Here is a 20,872-nt window from a genome sequence, read left to right as displayed (position 1 = left end):
TGCAGCTTCATGCCTGAAGCCAGTGAGACCAGGAAGCCACCGAGAGGCATGAACAACTCCAGACATGCTGCCTTTAAGAGCTGTAACACGGTGGAGGTCTGTAGCTTCACTCCTGAAGCCAGCGAGACCACTAACCCACCAGAAGGAAGAAACTCCAGACACATCTGAACACCTGAAGGACAAACTTCAAACACACCATCTTTAAGGACTGTAACACTCACGGTGAGAGTCCGCGGCTTCATTCTTGAAGTCAGCGAGACCAAGAACCCACCAATTCCGGACACAATGGTAGTGAACAGTTTCAGTGAATCCTGAACTAAGGTCATTCTAAAAGGCTTGGAGGCAGAGCAATTTAAAAAAATATTCATGGAAAGAAAGCTTTTTTAAACCTTATGTATTATAAACCAAGGAAGGGTGAAGCGTACAGACATGGAGGAATTGTTACAGTGTTCCAGTGAAAAAATCCGAAAAGGAAACATGTTCCTGAAAGTCAGTGCAAAGCACTAAGCATCTTTAATGCTCAAGTAATTCTTCCCTGTGGTCACATGAGGGAGGTCTTTGTAGCACACCAAGATTGGTTTAATCTTAAAATCATTGTGAACAGAGAAAACAGCCCTGGACGAAAATAAGGGGCCCAGTTTCAAGACTCCTTAGAAATCTAGGAGAAAAGGAAGTCTGTAATTAGGGTTTGCTGCACTCTGCTCGGGGGGTGATGTCATCACTTGGAAAAGGCAGTGCTCGGTGCCAGGAATCTGAGCTCACAGCCCTTTAATAACTCACTAGGGTCTGGCGTGGGAATTCCTCATCTTAGGGATTAGTGACCAACAAATCTACTTCTTAGGTGCCAGTGTTTGGGTAAGGAGAGAATGAAAATTTAAAAATTCTTGTAAATGGGAGTCATGTGAAAGAATATGACACAGAAGTCCTCCCATTGGGATCATATGGATGGGATCTTAATCTACACACACACATATGTGCACACACACAGTTCCCATTGTTTTGTGGCTTTTTTTTTTTTTGAAAAAAAAAAAAAACGGAAGTAAAAAGCCAGTTACTTGGGTGCCAGGGCTAGAATCTGGTGGTCTGAACCCCTTTTCAGCGCTCTTTCTGCTGCCACACACTGGGCCCTGCCCACCATCAATTTCCAAGCAGTGACAGTGTGGACACTCAGAACCTTGTCCACCTGGATATCAGCAGCCCAGGGACACCTGTTCACATTACACAGGCTTCCAGACTGCAGAGACCCTGAGGACAAAAGCCGATCCTGTTGGAGACTATTTCTGCTGCAAAGACTCCGTGTCACAACCAGCAAAACGGGTTCTGGGTTGAAGAACTCTGCAATATTTCTGCGAAAATCCGCCTGCAACGGACACTGCAAATCTGGAATTAATCCCCAAACCTCGTTTTAACTAATAGCTTTAACACCTTCCCTGGGAAAACATTTTCCTATAATTTAATTAAATTAAATGATTAGAGTTTCATGTCTTTCCTTTTTTTCTGTTCATGCTAAATGAGAGGTAGAAATAAAATGTAAGTCAGCAATGAAAGAAAATGTATGCTTTGGAAAAATCCATAAGCCTTATCATCAGGTCTTGATTATAGATCTGTGGCAAGAATACCAAATACTGGATTGGTTTTTTTGGTTTTTGTTTTTTAAATAAATGCATCAAAACCTAAATATCCAAATAAAAACTATCCTTTAACATAATCATCTTGGGAAGACATACAGGTTTCTCCAATGATGCTGCCATGGCTTTAAAGCATATTTAGAAGGTCTCCTCTGATATGGCCGGCTCCAAAGATGATATATAAAACTTGGTGACAAAAAAACCCTCATTCTTAATCCTCAGGTGGTATTATCCAGCTTGTTGATATGTATTCACATTTGGATCGAGGTGGTTTCTGGTGTTTTTTTTTGTTTTTTTTTTTAACATCTTGAAAGACCAAGATTTACCACTGTTGTGAGCATTCAGAAGAATGTCACAGATTCCCTCTTCAGCAGTGGGGACACAAATCAGTGCCTGGCCTGCTGCAGCTGCAGCACCATGAGGACCAGGCCAAAGGAGCCAGGGAGCCAGGGAATGCTGGTGGCCTTGCTTGCCCCATTCCTCTGAGCTCCGGGCAGAAAGACTGAACCTACCTACGGCTTCAACCTGCATTGTGTCACTACCCTCCTAAATGCTGAAAGGCAGTGAAGAGCTAATCTGCATATCAGTTGCCTGGGGGGCATAGTTGGGCATGAAAACTCAAATGTTCACCAGGGCTAGGCAGGGAAAATTCCAGAATGGAGAATGCTAGAGAAAGCCATAAAGAGCCCAGTACCTTATTAGAGTCACTCATCACCTTGCAAACACTAGGGCTTAATGGTTGCCAGAATCTTCAATTATCCAAGAGACTTAAAAACCTGGATTTTTAAAAATAATAATCTTCTGATTATTTAATGTGGGCCAAAAAATGTTAAAATTTTAAATAGAAGTACAAAAATGCATAACACACACATACATATATGCATTCTGTGGACCATCTAAAGGCTGCAGGCCACAAGTTTGTGTCCTCTGGACATACAAACTAAAATATCATGTGATACTGAAAGGGCCTGCTGCCCTGAAGCCTAGGAAAGATTTGTGTGCAGATGTTACCAATGGGAATTTGAAAGCAAATGCAACTACTCGTGACAGATAGGTCCGCAACAGGAAGATCACAGACACTTCCACTGTGACAGGGATGCCTTTTACTTCTTGCTTTGTTGAAAACCTTTTTTTCAACAATCATGCAATTTTGCCTTTTGTAGTCTGCTTATTATAAAATCAATGATATTTTAGAGAAATGCCTTAGGCTCCGCAGATTTAAAAAAATCCTCTCAGCCTTTCTAATGAAGTAGTTTTAACTTTTATGGTTTCTCTTTAAAAGCTCTTCAGTAACTAACACGGGAACAGGAAACCAAACACCTCATGTTCTCACTCATAAGTGGGAGCTGAACAGTAAGAACACATGGACACGGAGGGGGAACATCACATCACCAGGGCCCGTGGAGGGGTGGGGGTCTAGGGAAGGGAGAGCCTTAGGACAAATACGTAATGCATGCAGGGCTTTTACTTCTTGCTTTGTTGAAAACCTAGATGATGGGTTGATAGGGGCAGCAAACCATCATGGTACACGTATATCTATGCAACAAACCTACACGTTCTGCACTTGTATCCAGGAACTTAAAGTAAAATAAAACATTAAGTGCTCTTCAGTAGTCTGGAGAAAAATATTTGGAACTTTTTTCATTACTTATTGATTAACCCAAACCTCAAACAATTGCTGCCACCAAGTAATAGTCACTTAAAATATTATTAATGAAGCTAAACAAATTTTGCAACATAAAACAATGCAATATAAAATATCCTCCACTGTCATTTTTCAAAGCATATGTGAGCTTAAACTTGTCTGCTCTGAGCAACATGGTTCATACACATGCATACTCACATGTACACCCACATGCACAGGCACACACATTTAGACAAGGAAAGTAAGCTCCTGCTTATGGTGAATGAGTGGTATGGAATGAACTGGGCTGGAAGGTCAACTCAACTCCACATTAACTATCTCATTGGTTTACTACAGAGCCTGAAGCTTCCATCATTAAACTGTCCCTTCTAGGTTAGGCATTTCTATAAAAGGTTCCTATTGAAGCAGAACAGTTAAAACATTCACCCACTAGCACTCATTATCACAGATTGCGTGATAATGAAAATTATGGTAATGATTACAGCTCATAGTTATAGCTCGCCTTAACATTTGTTTTGTTGTTGTTGGTGGTGGTGGTGGTGGTGGTAGTGGTGGTGTGTGTGTTTAAGACAGGGTCCTGGTCTGTTACTGAGGCTAGAGTACAGCGGCATGATCATGGTTCATTGCAGCCTTTACTGCCTGGGCTTGAGCAATCCTCCCACCTCTGCCTCCTGGGTAGCTAGGACTTCAGATGCATGCCACCCTGCCCAGCTAATTTTTATTTTTTATTTTGTAGACATGGGGTCTCCCTACTTTACCCAGGTTACTCTTGAACTTCTGGCCTCAAGGATCCTCCCACCTTGGCCTCCCAAAGTGCTGGGATTACAGGCATCAGCCACCATGCCTGGTCCTTTAACACTGATAAGACACTTCCATTTTCTTCCCAGGGACTCTGACATAGGCCCTGCCTCTCCCTGGTCACACTGTTGCTCAGTTACTGTTTCCCAGGCCTCCCCTCCAGAGCACTGGATCATCCATCGTGGTTTATGCCCTCAGCATGATGCTGGCTGCAGTAGAGACATTTGGAAATCTGTGTGTTTGTCTGCATGCCAGAACCGAGGCCCAGAGAGGTCAGATAACTTGCTCAGGATGACTCAGTGGCCATCCTAGTCCTGTGCCGTCACACAGACTGCCTCTTACTGATCAGGTCCAGCAGTCTAGCCTCTGAGAGAACAGGGAACGATGAGAAAGGGCAAGCATTGGCTGGAATAAGGAGGCACTAGGCAGGAATGTGGGAAAGGTGCAGAGAGCCCTGAGCACAGGAGCACAGTGTTCTCAGGAGAGGGGAGGGGCAGGGAGAACGGGGCTCAGGTAGCCGAGGAGATTAATAAAGTACCAAAAGCACATGGCTTGGGCAGGAAACTTTAAATGAAGGAGGAGTGGACCTTAGAGACACATATGCCTACAGTTCTGTGTGGGACCAATCTCGCACCCCACAGCAAGGTCTGCTTCCTTTCTGGGAGGCACTGAGACTGAGCCACAGAAACTTCTCCAGGCTGTACGGGCACTCTATCACCATTTGCCCATTTGGGCTGCCTTTCTCAGGCCTATTCTACATTGTTTTATACTTGAGTGAAATGAGACACTGGGCAATTCTTCTTCTGTAGCCGTGCCTGCAAACTCCCAACCCATTTCCTTTCTCACCCAGCCTTCCCCCTGCTCTCAGACAATAAAGCATTGACCAGAGCAGTGTACATTGACCTTTTCATTTGCTTGAAGACAAACTCTTCTAACACCCACCTAGATGGTCCAGAACTAAACCAAAAAACAAGCTTACGTTTCATCTGGCACCTTCCCATGAGTGCAAAATAAGAATCAAGGATCAGAAGCGAAGGAACACAGAAAGGAGAGTGGGCATAGCGCAGAACGGTTTGGGGTTTTCATAAAATCAGAGACTCGTGGCCGGAAAGCAAATCTGCCTTCTTTTATCCAAACTGGTGCAATGGTGGACGTCTCTCTCAGGGCTCACTTCACCACAGATTTTGCCTTTGTACTTCTTAACCATGTGTGCACCCCGAAAAACAGAAGAAGGTTAGTGAAGCAGCCAACATTAAACAAGTGGCTGAAGGTCACACTGGTGGCCACACTTCCGTCAGTAGAGCTCAGGGACCTGCAGCTTGCTTCCTGTATTCCATCCTTCAACCAGCTTAAGCCTGGTGGGGCTATGGGGTCAGCGGTCTGCCCAGTAGCTTACCTACGAACACATCAGCTCTGAGTTCCTCCCTGTGTCTGGAGGAGGCTGCACGGAGAGGCCTTTGGGGAAATCTGCACTGCAGAGAGAAAAGGTTTTCTGGCCTCATCTTCCCAGCTGCAAGTGCTAAAATGAAGCCTGGGGCCTGAAGGATTTGGGTGGGACATGCAACTTGGCTCATTACATTCCACAGGAAGCCACAGAGGAGCACGCTCTTTTTTCTCCCTTACCCTCCGCAAAGGCAAAAGATGAAAGGTTCGTTTTCTTTTCAATACGAGGCTACCAATAGAGGCTTTTAAAAAAGAATAAACTGCAGAGGATGGGCACGTTATTAGGAGGTATGAACAATGAATCAATGCTATTTTGTCACTCACCTTCGCCTCTTCATTCACGTCCCAGGTAAAGGAAACAGCATTATACGCAATCTCTTCGATGTTTCCAATCGTATTAAAGCTCTCCTTGTAATCGGCTGTAACATTAAAAAAAAGAAGCTTTTAAAGCAGTAAGAGTGACTCGGTGACATGTACTGAACCATCATTTTCCAATGGGTAAATTTAAACTTTGCTTATTTTTCTAGCTATCTCCATGCTAACAGTTAAGGATTGGTGCTCACTTATGTTCTTTTACTAATACTTACTCTGTAAGAATGTAAGCGTGTTCCTCTTTTAAAAGAGTAAAACTAAGCAAACCAATGTTCTTAGCTAATTTGTTCATTAGTTTCATATTTTACTAGTTTTATAAAATTATTAAGGTTTTCTCTTTTCTTCCAAGCCCCATGTCACCTACCCACTCTCCCTCCTGCTCACTTTTCTGCCACTTAATTTTGCTAGAAGTACCAGGGTACTCCATACAGAATTTTTTGTAGAACAGAATATTCTGTTTATCAGCCAGGCAGTGTCATCAGGACTTTAGTTAAAAAAAAAAAAAAAAAAAAATTTCAGGAGACCACAGTAAAGTTTTTTAAAAATTTCTTTTTAGGGCCAGGTGTGGTGGCTCACATCTGTAATCCCAGAACTTTGGGAGGCCGAGATGGAAGGATCACCTGAGGTCAGGAGTTTGAGACCAGCCTGGCTAACATGGTGAAACCCTGTCTCTACTAAAAATACAAAAATTAGCCGGGCATGGTGGCACATGCCTGTAATCCTAGCTACTTAGGAGGCTGAGGCACAAGAATCACTTGATTTTCTTGCCTGGAAGGCGGGGTTGCAGTGAGCCAAGATCGTGCCACTGCACTCCAGCCTGGGTGACAGAGTGAGACTCCATCTCAAAAAAAAATCTTTTTGGACTTAGCTATGAAGACTTGAGTTAATCATACTTAGTTCACTATAAACATTGGTCTATTCAAGGCCCTCTCTTATTTTACGACTTTATTTGGTTACTATATATTTCTTTTTCTTCCTATTATCCTTCCCACAAATGCAATAGCTATAAATATGTTAACATATATCCTTATGGAATATATTGGTTTGATTTGCCTGTGTACATAGCTTTAATTATCATAAATTCTGTCATTCTATGACTAAAGTTGCCAGATTGGGCAAATATTTGGGATATACTTATCTTTAAAATGTATTCATTATTTATAAGAAATTCATATTTAACTGGCACCCTGTATTTTATCTGGCAATCCACACTAGACCTTTTCAGATCTAACCTTAGTGCTAGTTGCATGCCTGTTTCTAACTGTGGCTGCAGGGACCGTCGACCACAGTTTACTTATCCCCCATCCCAGAGATGGACCCTTCAGTGGTCTCTGCTCTCTGGTACAGACAACTCTGTGATAAAAATTCATATTCCTGGGAGCTGAACCGATGGCTGATCACATACAAAGCTCCTAAATGTGCTCTTCAGGACAGCCCTCCAGACTCAGTCTCCAGGATGGATGAGCCAGTGCAGCCTCCCACCAGAACTCTATTTCCCTCTTTGTCCCTACTTTCTTGCCAATCTGATGAGCACAAGGCAGCATTTCACTGACAATATATTCACACTTCTTCTACCACTTTTAAGTTGAAACATCTCTTCTCACACAGGATAGCCAACCAGGTGTCTCCTTACGGAGACTGCTTACTAATGTCCTTTGCCGTGCTTCTGTGGTTTCCCCCATGGAAATTTTAAAGCCAAACTACATGTTTACATTTTAAATAAAGCACACACTTCAATATAAAAGCATGTGTGGCCACCACAGGAGAGTCAGAGATCATGAACAAATAAGAAAAATATTTAAAAGCAACCACAATCTTCTTATCCACAAATAACCAACTATAAACATATCTGTGGTACACTTTATCCTTCCTATCTTTCTCTCTGCTTCCCTTTCTCAAAAATATGTAAACATTTTATACAGTACTATAACAGTTATTTCTTAATGTATTTATTTTTGCCTAACACATCATCAGCATCTTCCCATGTCAATAAACTGGTATAAAATTACTTTTAATGGCCAAATACCACTAAATTGAATTATGTGCCACGACTTTATTTTGCTTGTCTCAGCCAGATGATGTCCAATACTTTTCTATTTCAAATAAGGTTTTATTTAATTATCTTTACAGCTAAAAATGCATATACGCTTAATTGTATTTCATTAATATATATTCTCAGAAGTGAAAGTAGCAGGTCAAAGAAAAAAAAAATTTAAGGCTTTTAATTCATTTTGTCGAAGTGTTCCTGCAAAAGTTGAAACAGTTGATGTTCACAGCAACAGTACACGTGTTGTTGTTTCCTCAAAATGTTGCTTTCCAAACTGATATGCAAAACATGGTGACTCATTAATTTAATTTGTAATTTATTGATTGCAAAGGAGGTTGAACCAGCTTTCATTTTGTTTTTGACTCTCTGTATTTATTTTTTTCTCTTTGTTTCATTTATTTATTTTTTTTATTTTTTTATTTTTTGAGACAGAGTCTCACTCTGTCACCCAGGCTGGAGTGCAGTGGCGCGATCTCGGCTCACTGCAAGAGCTGCCTCCCGGGTTCAAGCGATTCTCCTGCCTCAGCCTCCCGAGTGGCTGAGACTACAGGCACCTGCCACCACGCCTGGCTAATTTTTTGTGTTTTTAGTAGAGACGGGGTTTCACCGTGTTAGCCAGGATGGTCTCGATCTCCTGACCTCATGATCCACCCGCTTCGGCCTCCCAAAGTGCTAGGATTACAGGCATGAGCCATGGAACGCGGCCCTTCTCTTTGTTTTAAAAATGTATTTATTTATTACAACACTTCCTGCTCTGTTCTTTGCGTATTTTTTTCTTAGGGTATTCAGTTTTCTTACTGATTTTGAAATAAATAGTTAAAGCTAAAAGAGAAAACAAAAAGCAAAGAAAAACAATTTTATATCTTTCAAATTTAGAACAAGGTTATACGACTATACTTGGGATGATTTTAAATATAAACCTGTGCTTCCAGCAGGCCAGCCAAACTCTTAAAATTTTGAAGAGAAAAGAAGACCATTGAATTTAGATCAACTGAAGTCCTTGATTCTTTATAGCTAATTATTCTAAAAGATAGTCTTGCAACTTTGAAGTTTTAAATACACATTTAAAAATAAGCAGCTTTTAGGTGAATTGTAAAAAAGAAAGCAAATGTTATATCTAGAAATAAAGACAAACCAAGAAAATTTGGTCAAACATGTATCCTAGCTCTCATGAGTTACAACATTATGAGGTTTTATTTCCCATAGCTTCTCCACATAAAAAATGTCTTCCATAAAAAGCATATTAGCTCAAATAAGGAAAGAATTTCAAAAACAAATGCAATATAGATCCAAATAAAATACTCTAATCTTGTTCAAGGTCCCTGTCAGTTTCTATCACCTTCACTTAATCAACAAATGTATTGAGGAATATTTACCATGAGCCCTCTATGTGCCAGGCATTGTCCTCATGCTTGAGAAACAGCAAGAAACAAAACTAGGTCCCTGATCTTTTGGCTCTTTCAGTCCCAGAGACAGAATATAAATAAGTATATAGATAAATAAATGAACAAGACAGCTATCCTTAATCTGCTTTTTTATGCCCAAAACAAAAGGATAGTAAGACTACTTGTTATTGGGTGGTTCCATTACCTTGTATATGTCCTTCATGGCATGTACAAGTATTTTATTTATTAGTTTACTATTTATCACCAGCATTTCTCATTACTTGTATATGTTATATGAGGGCAAGGAACTTATCTTAAATACTGCTGCTTTCTCAGTGCTTAATATCATACTCGTAGGATGTGCTCCATAAGTTTGTTCAGTGAATGAATGGACAGATCCTTAGGCATTCTAAACAAGCAAGATAACTAAGAGACTAATGTCATGTACTCCTCTCCAGCCTTATACCATACAAGAAATGTCTGCTCATCTCTACCCTTTGTGTTCAGTCTCTACAGGTGGTACAATAGCTTTGCTCCCACTTCACGACTGTCAAAGTCTTCCAAGAGACTAAACAGCTGATGCAAACCAATGTGACTTCGTCCACATGCATAGTTGTCTGACAAATAAAATGCTAATAGTTGTGCCTCCGGTTTCTGAAAGCTGGGTGAATGTCCTTTGGTGAGTGTTGTATGCTTAAGAGTTTATGGCCAACGGTAGGAATGGAAACTCAGTGACCTGGTGCTGAGCCTTCCTCAACTTATTTTCTCAAGAAAGTTTCTCAAACCCAAATGTTGTCAATTTTGACAGCTATAGTCAGGAAAAGGCATAGTCATGAGCTGCTCTGCCAGTTTCCTTGAGCTGTCATCACTAATTACCATAAACGTGGTGGCTTTGAACAACAGGAATATTTTTGCTCATAGTACCAGAGGCCAGGAGTTTGAAATCAAGCTGTGCCATGCCAGCAGTGTGTCACTCCAATCTCTGCTTCTCTCTTCACATGGCCTTCTCTTCTGTGTCTCTGCATCTGTTCCCCATTCTCTTTCTCTCTGTCTCTCTCTATTTTATTTATTTATTTATTTTGATACAGACTCTCGCTCTTATTACCCAGGCTGGAATGCAATGGCTCACTGCAGTCTCTGCCTCCCGGGTTCAAGTGATTCTTCTGCTTCAGCCTCCCCAGCAGCTGGGATTACAGGCACCTGCCACCACGCCTGGCTAATTTTTTTGACATTTTTAGTAGAGATGAGGTTTCACCATGTTGGCCAGGCTGGTCTTGAACTCCTGACCTCAGGTGATCTGCCTGCCTCAGTCTCCCAAAGTGCTGGGATTACAAGTGTGAGCCACCGTGCCCAGACTGTTCCCCCTTCTAAGGATTTGTCATTGGATGTAGGGCCCACCTTAATCCAGAGTGATCTCATCTTGAGATCCTTAATCACAATCTGCAAAGATCTTTTTCCCAAATAAGGTCATATTTACAGGTTCTGGGAGTTAGGACGAGGACATATCATTTTCAAGGGTCCCTCTCTACCTCCTACATCTGGGATTCCTTCCTGTGATTAGAACTCATGTGACCTGAGTGAATGGCTTCTTTTTGCAATGATAGTTACCATAGCTAAAAAATAATCATCCCTCTTTAAACGAATTATAAAACACATCATTGTGAACATATTGAATTTCAAATGGATTTTTTTACCCTAAAAAAAGTGACAAGGCAACATAAAAACTACACATTTTAAATACTAGTTTGTAAACACAATACTAACATCTACCTCGTGAGGATAAGTGAAAAAATAGGAAAATGGCTTAATATTTTCCAAAACAGGCATGATGCAACAATATTATTATTGGCCGAAACAGGTTTTAAAAAATTATGCTGGCTGGGCGTGGTGGCTCACTCCTGTAATCCTAACACTTTGGGAGGCCGAGACAGGCAGATCACCTGAGGTCAGGAGTTCAAGACCAGCCCGGCCAACATGGTGAAACCCCATCTCTACTAAAATACAAAAATTGGCCAGGCGTGGTGATGGGTGCCTGTAATCCCAGCTACTCTAAAGGCTGAGGCAGGAGAATCACTGGCACCCGGGAGGTGCAGGTTGCAGCGAGCTGAGGTCACGCCATTGCACTCCAGCTTGGGCAACAGAGACTCCATCTCAACAACAACAACAACAAAAAGAATAAAACCATGGGGAGAAAAAATGGGAGTCTTTTTAATGAAATAAGAGTGAACTTGATCTCATTGTTAATGTCATATGCTGCCAGTGATACAGCCAAAACGTTCAGGGTCTTCTCTAAGGCTGTGTATGTCCTTGGAATCTCAGAGTGAAGTGTATGGGAACACACAGAAATTCTCTAGGGACCTGCTAGGATCCTCCCAAAGCAGAACAAGTGTTTCCAAATTCCCATGGCTGACAGGCTTGAGTGGATATTCTATAATGGTGCTTCTCAAATGTTGCAGGGCACCAGATTCACCTGGAGGGCTTTGGTAAAATGCAGATTCTCCGCCCACTCTCAGAGATTCCGATTCCATAGGTCTAGAATGTGGCCAATAATTTGCATTTCTAGCAAGCTCTCAGGTAGAGCTGATGTGGCTGGTCTGGGGACTACACTTAATACTGTTCTATGGCAAATGGAAATGCCAAAATAATTAAAAGGAGCAATTTCATTATTGGATTATTTTGGTGCATTTGGTTCACTCCACACAGTATTAGAAAGTGCTATATTTGGCCAGGCATGGTGGCTCGTGCCTGTAATCCCAGCAACTTGGGAGGCCAAGGAGGGCAGATTATGAGGTCAGGAGTTCGAGACCAGCCTGACCAACGTGGTGAAACCCTGTCTCTGCTGAAAATACAAAAATTAGCCAGGTGTGGTGGTGCGCACCCATAACCCCAGCTACTCAGGAGGCTGAGGCAGGAGAATTGCTTGAACCCGGGAGACAGAGGCTGCAGTGAGCCGAGATTGTGCCATTGTACTCCAGCCTGGTGACAGAGCAACACTCTGTCTCAAAAAAAAAAAATAAACAAAAAAAGTGCTATATGTGTCATTAAGGTCCTAAGTCAACTATCAATGAAGTCCATGTGAGAGTTCCTCTTCGCTTCTCAGATTTCCCTTCTTAGGAGGACTAAATACCAATATGGGAGGACAGGCAGTTACCTGCACAGAAAGATTCAAGCACCACCTGCTTCAGGATGTCTTCTTATTCCTATGCCTGGAAGCTCATCCTGAAACACTCCATCCTTTGGATAAAGACATTGTCATCTCCTGGCATTAAAGTGCAAATGCTCTCAGGATAATAACTGCCACAGAGAACTTACAAGCTCGTGCCAAGCCTATGTGAAGCTTTTATCACCTCTGCTAATCCTGGCAACCACTCTGTGAAGCAGGAATCAGCATCTTCCTCCCACAGAGAAGTTAAGCTGTTTGTGGAAAATCACGTAGCTGGTAACAAGCCAACCTGAGATCTGAATCCGGGTCTGCTTGATGCCAAAGGCCACACTTTTAACCACTGCCCATATTCGTCTTGCAAATTCAACAATACATTGTCAGCAGATATTGGGATCAGAGTATGTCCTACAATGGCTACTAGTTTGTTGGGAAGCACTAAAGGAGTGTAACCTTGATGAGGCAAAGAGACTGGACATTTTGGGATCATTGCAGATTCCTTGACAAGAAGGACAGGGTTGGGGTGCTTCAGTAGAGAGGAGACAAACAAGAAAGTATCTCCATATACTGCAAGCACTGTGAAGACTGAAAGAAAAATTCCAAAGTTAGCCTTTCTAAGAAAACAAGAGGTGTCTATGTTGGGGAAATGATGATAAACTTTGCAGTGCTTCAGCAAAGGGCTGCTGAGGATGTGTGAAAGTGCAATGCTTTGTGTTTGTGTTTCTGGCAAGTTATATTTGGCACAGAAATTCTGGGATCCAATTCTATTTGAATTGTTACGGTGAATCTTTTTGTTATCTTTTCTATTTTTTATCTTTTGCATATAATCACTGGCCTGTTAATAGGTTTTTAAATTCAGACTTCTGGAGGCTGAGCTTTCTTCAGACTGACTGGAGGTGCAAGTGTGATTCTGGAAATCCCGTCAAAGGCAGTGTTAATTCCTCCACCTTAATTAAGCTTCACACGCTTGGTAAATTATAACTACCCCTTCTAATTATTTTTGTATATATTGTTGGAGATTAAAAGGAGTAGCATAATTAATATAAAGATTGCTTCTCTTCTGAAAGGTGCGGATTCTGTCTGGACTAGTGAAATAATGAAGCTGGAATGCTGAAAATGGCTCTGGGCACAATTGCTGACTCAAGGTACATATACCACAGCCTAATAAGATGCTTTTAACAAAAGCTGAGAGCTCGACATAGTTTATATATTTGGGGTCCTGATGCTTACAAGTCTATTTACAGGGTGGCAATCAGGGCATAGAGAGAAAGGACATGGTGGTGGAGACACAGACCTGAATTTAATTTTCCGTCCTTCTTCCCACCAAGCCCTGAGACCTCCGGTGAGTTAACTCAACTTCTCTGAACTTGAAATTTCCTCATCTACAAAATAGAGACAATAGCTAAGAGAACTGGGCCCTGCTAGTCTCATAGTGGAAGGTGGGACCAATAATGGTCTCCACTTTGCACCTCCCACCTGTCCTCAAACATCCACTTCTCCCTGTCTGCAGTGCCCAATAGGATCGGCTCAAACTCAGGAAACAGGAGAGGGTCATTCCAGGAGCATTTGCTCTGACTTGAAACAGGCAGAATAAATGAACCCTAGTCTAAATAGATTCTGAGATTTTTTTTTCTGTTTTCAAAATCAAAGCAGTGGCTTCTTAAAACCCGAATGACTCACAAGAACTCACTTATGAGTTCATTATTTTCTTCATAATGCTTTACAGAGTCAGAGGTGACCTGACTGGGTTTCCTTAAGTGTGTTGACACTAGAGCTGATTTTCAGAGGCACTAAAGTATTTTCATCATTGAAATACTGGCCCATGAGCAAATAATAATAATGGCCACCACTTTTTGAGAGCCCTGTGCTAAACATATATACTTCACAAGTATTACCTCAGACAGCTTTGCTTGGTAGCTTTTTATTGTTATTATTCCTATGTCATAGGATAGGAAACAGGTAAGCATGTAAGTACTCTCCCATCCCCCACAGTCAGTTTGTAATCCCAAGCTGGGATTGGAACTTATGAAATTCATCTATATACATGCCAGAGGCCTTTGACTTCTCTGCTACACAGCCAAATGAGCACCTTTCCACACAAAATCCAGGGCAATTACAGCTGAAATTATGGAAACATATGTGACCAGCATAGAGAGACTCCTCTATTAACATATTATTAAAGGTATAATTATTAATAATATCATTACTATTTGCTCTCCATGGCTTAGTATAATACCCTCACAGATAACATTTGTGTTTCTTAGAACTTTCCTTTTAGGCTACATCTAATGTTTCACTTGGGTTTGATTCACCCTCCTGTTTGTGGAGAAGGAATTCTACAGACAATGTTATAGCTTTCAAGTTGTACTGACCAGAAGCACAGAGTATGAACATTTTATATTGTACCCCATTACTATGTTCTGTGTATGCTAGTATTTTTTATTCTATATGATTTCATTTTTTAAGAATGTTGGTCTTGACTAGCAAACTTGATTTCAAACTGACAATAGGCCATATCCTGTACGTAGACACACATAAACACACATGCACGTGTGCCCCTGTTTTCACCACAGCACATAGCTCCAGATTTAGTAACTCAGACAGGCTTAACATTCAGCTCGTTTCATTAGTCCATGTGGCTCAGGGAGATTTAACTATAACCATTTTGTCTCTGTCCACAAATTTAATTTGTAAATCACACAAAAGTACCTGGCAGTTTCTGACAGTTTTCTGAATGAATGAAAATGCAAACTGTGCTTTGGTAAGTAAGACGCTTATAACACTGCACGAACTACTCAAGCATATGCCGGTTTTCTATTCTTCATGCTGTTGTCTAATATACTGACACTCTTGGGAGTACATGAGGGGACAAGAAGTTATAGGCACGTAGGATTAGAAGTTACTGCCCAATGTGGTTAATCAGCAGTAATCATCCCAGCAAACAGGGCCCCTTCTCCCACAAAGCTCTCTAATCTTTTCCCACCCCCGATGATATATCCAGAAACTATAACACTTGGTTAAACCGACTCTAATTTATAAAACGAAACTGAACTCTTTCTGAAATGGTGGTATTTTATATTATTGGCAAGAGTCTCAAGAACGTCTGTTCTATAAGATTCCACAGCCTCATTCTAGTGTCTAACAACCCTCAGTGTGAGAAAAAATTTTCAGACACTTATAGTTGTACTTCAGAGTTGCAGACTGAATAGATTCAAACACTAGAAATAACTTTTTGGTAATTGGTAGTGCAGAACAAAGACTACCAATCTTCAAGTGGATTATCTTTTACTAAATTTGAACTACAAGCCCAATTACTTGAGCTACTCAAAATACGGTAAGATAAATGTTCATTATCAAGCTTCCCACTTACCCCTGACTGCCCAAATCACAGACACAGAATGAGTTAAGTGACGTGGGAAGGTAAACCTCTTACCTGTGTTAAGTCAGTGGGAAGTGGCTCATGGACTATTCTAGTTTGTTGCAGGAATGATTTTTGCATTAACTGCTACTTGAATGACTCACGTTGCTAGTCCTGTGTACTTTTACTTATTTTTCATCAATTCCAAAATTGTTAGAGATTTTGATATTACGTCAAAATAGGAATTTGAATTCTCCTAAGGAGGGAAACTGCTGTTGCTATTACAGTTTACCATTGTAATGCTGACCCCAGATGGTGGGTGTGAGTGGACTTGAGTCCAGAGCAACCTTTGGAGAACTACATGACCTCACTAAGCTGGCTGCCTTATCTGTGAAATGGAGACACTACAGCACCTATGGCACAGGATTGTTGAACAATGACGAGACTCTCATTTATTAAGCACTCAATTATTTCAACACATGTCTTTTCAAAAGCAGAGAAACTAGTGGTGGTCCACATTCCTGAAGCCTGTTCAAAGAGTTTTCTTCAGATTAGCTTTACCTTATTTTGGCTTCTACAACCTCAAAGAGTTTAATTTAATTTTGAAAAAACTTGGCAAGTTTTAGGTTTTGTAAACAAGGAAGAAAAACTTTAAATTTGCCTAATTTCACACTTGTGGATGTTACAAAGACATACATTTGTTTCTATTGAAGGCCACAGGGGCAGAAACTTCTAGCAAATGCTAGAGGATGGCTGAATAGACCAGCTCTATAGTTTTGCTTATGAAACACATGAGTCTCATGAACTATCTAATTGTATCTCTACGATTTTGTGTGTGTGTGTGTGTGTGTGTGTGTGTCGTTTTTAAGCCAATCCAATAATACTGAAAACTATAATACTATGAGAGTGCTTGAAGTTTCCTTAAATGCATATCTGAAAAAAGAAAACGAGGTTCCAAACGAAAAACATGAAATCAAATAAAAGTATAAATTCCACTCTGGAGATGAAAGAATGATGATACAACTATGGATATAACAAAAGTCCCATCAGTTAGGGGAAAAACAACTCAATGTCCAGTAAATGTGTATAAAAAAATGACAGATAGGAAATATAGCATTGTATAGTACTAAATACAGTAGGTCTATCAGTGGTTTCAGTTATCTGTGCGTGTGAGTATGTGCGTATGTTTTGATTTTGAAATCTCATCATCTAAACCAGTATCTCTATAGGACAGCTTTACCCTGTCATTAAAACAGACCCTCAGAGGGCTCTTCAAGTATTGTCTGCTTTTGTCTTCTCTGTAACATTCCTTCTGGTTAACCACTTATAGCTTTAACATTTCCAGGAGTAGGAGAAATATCAGAAAAGGCTTATTAAACAATAATATGCTGGAACCAGAAAAACTGAGTTCCGAGGAGCAGTGAAGAAAAAGATGAAGGGACACATTTGTTATAAGTTTTAATTACACATCTAGCTACTTTAAAAAAAAAAGTTTGCCTTTCAACAATTTTCCACATTTGTTTCAGGAAAACAGAAATAATTTCTAGTTAAGTTTAAAAGGAGACATTTATACTTGTTTATGAGTATATATATATTATGTTTGTAGGCTAGCAATTAAGTCTCAGAGGTATTGAAGTTATATCAAAATGTTTATAGTACAATAAAATATATTTAAATATAAGAAATGGAAGTATTAAGGCATAGTCTTCCAGTATCAGAAAAATACTACCAAAAATGATTCTTTCAGCATGAAAGAGGACAGTCCAACCCCAGTCAGATTTCTCAGTGAACCAGGCACATGTCTGCTTACTGTCACTGTCACCTAGATGCACAAAACCACACATGGCAATGTACTCATCGATTATGCAACATTGGTTGAGCATCTGTTCTCTGCCAGGTTCTGTACCAGCTGCTAAGCATACAAAGATTCAAGGTTAAAAAAATCCTCTCTTCATTCAAAAAGTTCAGCGTCTAGTAGGATGAATAAATGAATGAATGAATGAACCAAGTGAAACCCTGCCAAGTGCTATTGTTTAGATCTAAAGCAAAGCCCGCAGTGGGAGCAGCTGACTCTATCTGGGAAGATTAGGAAGATCTTAGGGGAACAAGGTCTCAAGGTGTGAGATGTCTTCCAGGTGAAGAAGCGAGGGCGGGCTATTCTAGGCAAGGAGAACCCCAGAGAAGGGTCAAACAAGAGGTTGGAAATAAGTAGGAAAAAATAGTGAAGGGTGAAAAGAGATCTGTCATTTCAAAATATTAATAAAAGACAGATTATGCTGGATTGAGAAATGAGTGATAGTTTAAGATGTCGGGCAGGAAGCACAGGCTCCTCTCTTAAGAACCATGGGGTGGAAGGAAAGAGGAGGGCCCAGCAATAGTTTGAAAGGGAGTCTGCAAGGATCAGGGGCTGGAGCTGGGATAGGATCCTGACCCTTCCCTGGAGGGAACCAGAGGGAGCCCGAGGACCACCCCTATCATACACACAGCAGAAGGGATTTTCCCCAGAGATGCTGGCCTCAACAGAATGAGTTTCCAGGATTCATCCTGAGACAGTTATCCAGTAAGTGAAAACCCACAGTGGCTCAATTATGATTGAAAATTATTTTCTGCCTAAACAAATATCAAACTTTAGAGAACACTTGCATTTACAGTGTTTTAAGTTAATTAACCTTCACAGCCTACCGCACTTTTATCACAGAAATGTTTCTAATCAAGGTTGAGATGAAAAGGAGTTTTCCGTAACTGCAGCTTTAGCACGTCTCTAGAAAACAGAGCATGTCTCACACTGCACATGAACTCGTGATAACAGCAAGGGCGGATGCAACAGAGAAGGATCTGGAGCTGCAAGTGAGGCCGTTGCTGGCCCACACCCCAGAGTCCCCCTCACATCTGGTCCTGGGGAGGACGTGGGGATGGAGCTTGCTCTTCTGACTGAGCTCTAACTACAGCCTTAATTCTCACCAGCCCTTGGATTTTGTTTTTTTTTTTTAATTTGGGAGCTCTCAAGAGGTTTGGTTAGGTTTGTAACCAAATTTATTTTTCATATCTATTCAGAAGTATGGAAACAGCCTAGAAAAACATCAAAAAATGAAATTCTATTTACTTGGGTTATTTTTAAGGGAGGGAAGACCTACATTTTCCAGACTGTAGGGAGACAGCAAATCTGTATAATTTGGGGAAAAGGACAGCCCTCCAGAGAGCCAGAGAACTAAACTAGCAGGAAGCCCTGCTGAAGAGAGTTGGGAGTTGCTGATGCCCTTGCCTCCCAGGCCTGTTGGGGCCACAAATTCAAACTACCTGACCACCTGGCCACCTGGCCACCTGGACACTTGGCTACCTGACCACCTGGCTATCTGGCCACCTGACCACCTGACCACCTGTCTACCTGGTCACCTAGCTACTTGACCACCTGGCTACCTGACCACCTAGCCACCTGACCACCTGGCCACCTGGCCACTTGATCATCTTACCACCTGACCACCTAGCTACCTGGCTACCTGACCTCCCAACAATTGGACATCACCTCTTCCCACACACCACCTTAAATCTCCACCCTCCCACTTTTCTGCATAGCTCTCAGAGTAGCCAAGCCCAGGACTGGCTATAAAAACTGAGAAAGCATGCTTATAGGGCACATCCAAAGCCAGCTTCCTCTAAAAAACTAAAAGAAAAAAACTCTTTATTTTTTTTAACAGTTAAAATAAACTGTCCTTTGGTTTTAATTATGATTCCTGTTTGAAAGTGGAGCATGAATCCAGATTAAAAAGAGCTTCTAGACCTTAACAGGACAGCCATGCTGAATCATTCACACAGGTCAACTAAAGTCTGTGATCAAGAGTCTTTTGAGAGGCTTCCTTTTCCCTCAAAGAGAACTATGGAGAATCAAAAGCGAAGAAATGTTTTCATTTCATTTTGAAAGCTTAAGTTTTCAAAAAAGCGTGACCTTACTATAAAACTACTTTCAACAGAACACAATTTAAACACTAACTCTTAAGAAATAGATTTGTATTAGGACACAGACGAAAATCCTATAATCACATGCTAATAACTGAAATTGTACTATAATTGCCTGCTAATTACCATGGAAATCTATAGGATTAATATTAACAATGTAACTAATAAATCCTGATACAGGAAAGATTACTGCAAACCAACATTAAAGACAGACATTGAATAAAGGGCGTACAGTTTATTTCATAATTAACTACAACCTTGTATCAATAATGCTTACACTGGATGTGACTATAAAGTAATGATGTTTATTTGGATGTGTTTATGGAATCAGGCTCATGACATCACAACCTGTACTGCCCATTCTGAAAGCACAAGAACTGTTACGTGCATTATTTTGGAACATCTGCACCAGAAAGTAGTAAAGGAATTCTTAGTTCTCTTCCATAGGGAGAAGTTATATATGAATGTGCTACCAATTAACTGTTGTAGCTTCTGGCTTTCGCTCTATGAAGTTAATGTTGGTTGTTGAACCTCCTCTTCTAATTTCCCTTCCCTGTTTGAAAGGTAACAAATAGAAAAATATGCCTTCCCGAGAACGTGGTTTTGGAATTATCCACTATTTGAGGAGATTTGATTGATACCTAGTCCAGTTAACGTTTTTATTTGTGATCCATTTTAAAGATTTTTTAAATGGCTCACACACTGTGCAAAACAGGGTAACTCCACTGTGCAAATAAGTCCTGGGAAACTCCCAGACTATTCTGTGTGTAGATGGTGCCTCGAAATCAACACGCCCCTGGCTGAACTCAGTACCTGGCCAACCTCCATTCCCCCAACACTTGGCCATGCTGCTCCTTCTGTCTCCCGTGCCTCTGGGGAGGACATCCAACCCTTTAGCAAAGCTGCGCTTTTCTACATAATCTTTTTCTTCCCCTGTATCCCCCACAGCCAATCAGTCATCAAGGCTCTATCAGCTCTACAGTTTGTCTCTCACTCTGGGTTAATTTTGTATTTCCCCTTTGCAATTCATGCCTCCAATCCCAGTCTTTCGCCTGGCTATTGCTGGTCTTCTATTGCCAGTC

General features: G+C 41.0%; 1 protein-coding gene across 4 annotated transcripts in view; it reads right to left on the bottom strand.

Annotated features, from left to right (window-relative positions):
- Positions 1-20,872, bottom strand: part of GRHL2 (grainyhead like transcription factor 2) — a 184,879-nt gene that overhangs the window by 69,679 nt on the left and 94,328 nt on the right. For all 4 annotated transcript variants that reach the window (XM_015145804.3, XM_077943941.1, XM_028852802.2 and 1 more), the window contains exon 8: positions 5,839-5,933. In XM_015145804.3, coding sequence (XP_015001290.1) covers positions 5,839-5,933 — 95 coding nt within the window. The remainder of the gene's footprint in view (positions 1-5,838; positions 5,934-20,872) is intronic.

This window comes from Macaca mulatta, chromosome 8 (assembly GCF_049350105.2).
Source record: "Macaca mulatta isolate MMU2019108-1 chromosome 8, T2T-MMU8v2.0, whole genome shotgun sequence".
Lineage (NCBI taxonomy): Eukaryota > Metazoa > Chordata > Mammalia > Primates > Cercopithecidae > Macaca > Macaca mulatta.
The sequence above is the reverse complement of the archived record's forward strand: the minus strand, read 5'-3'. Positions and strand labels throughout refer to the sequence as shown.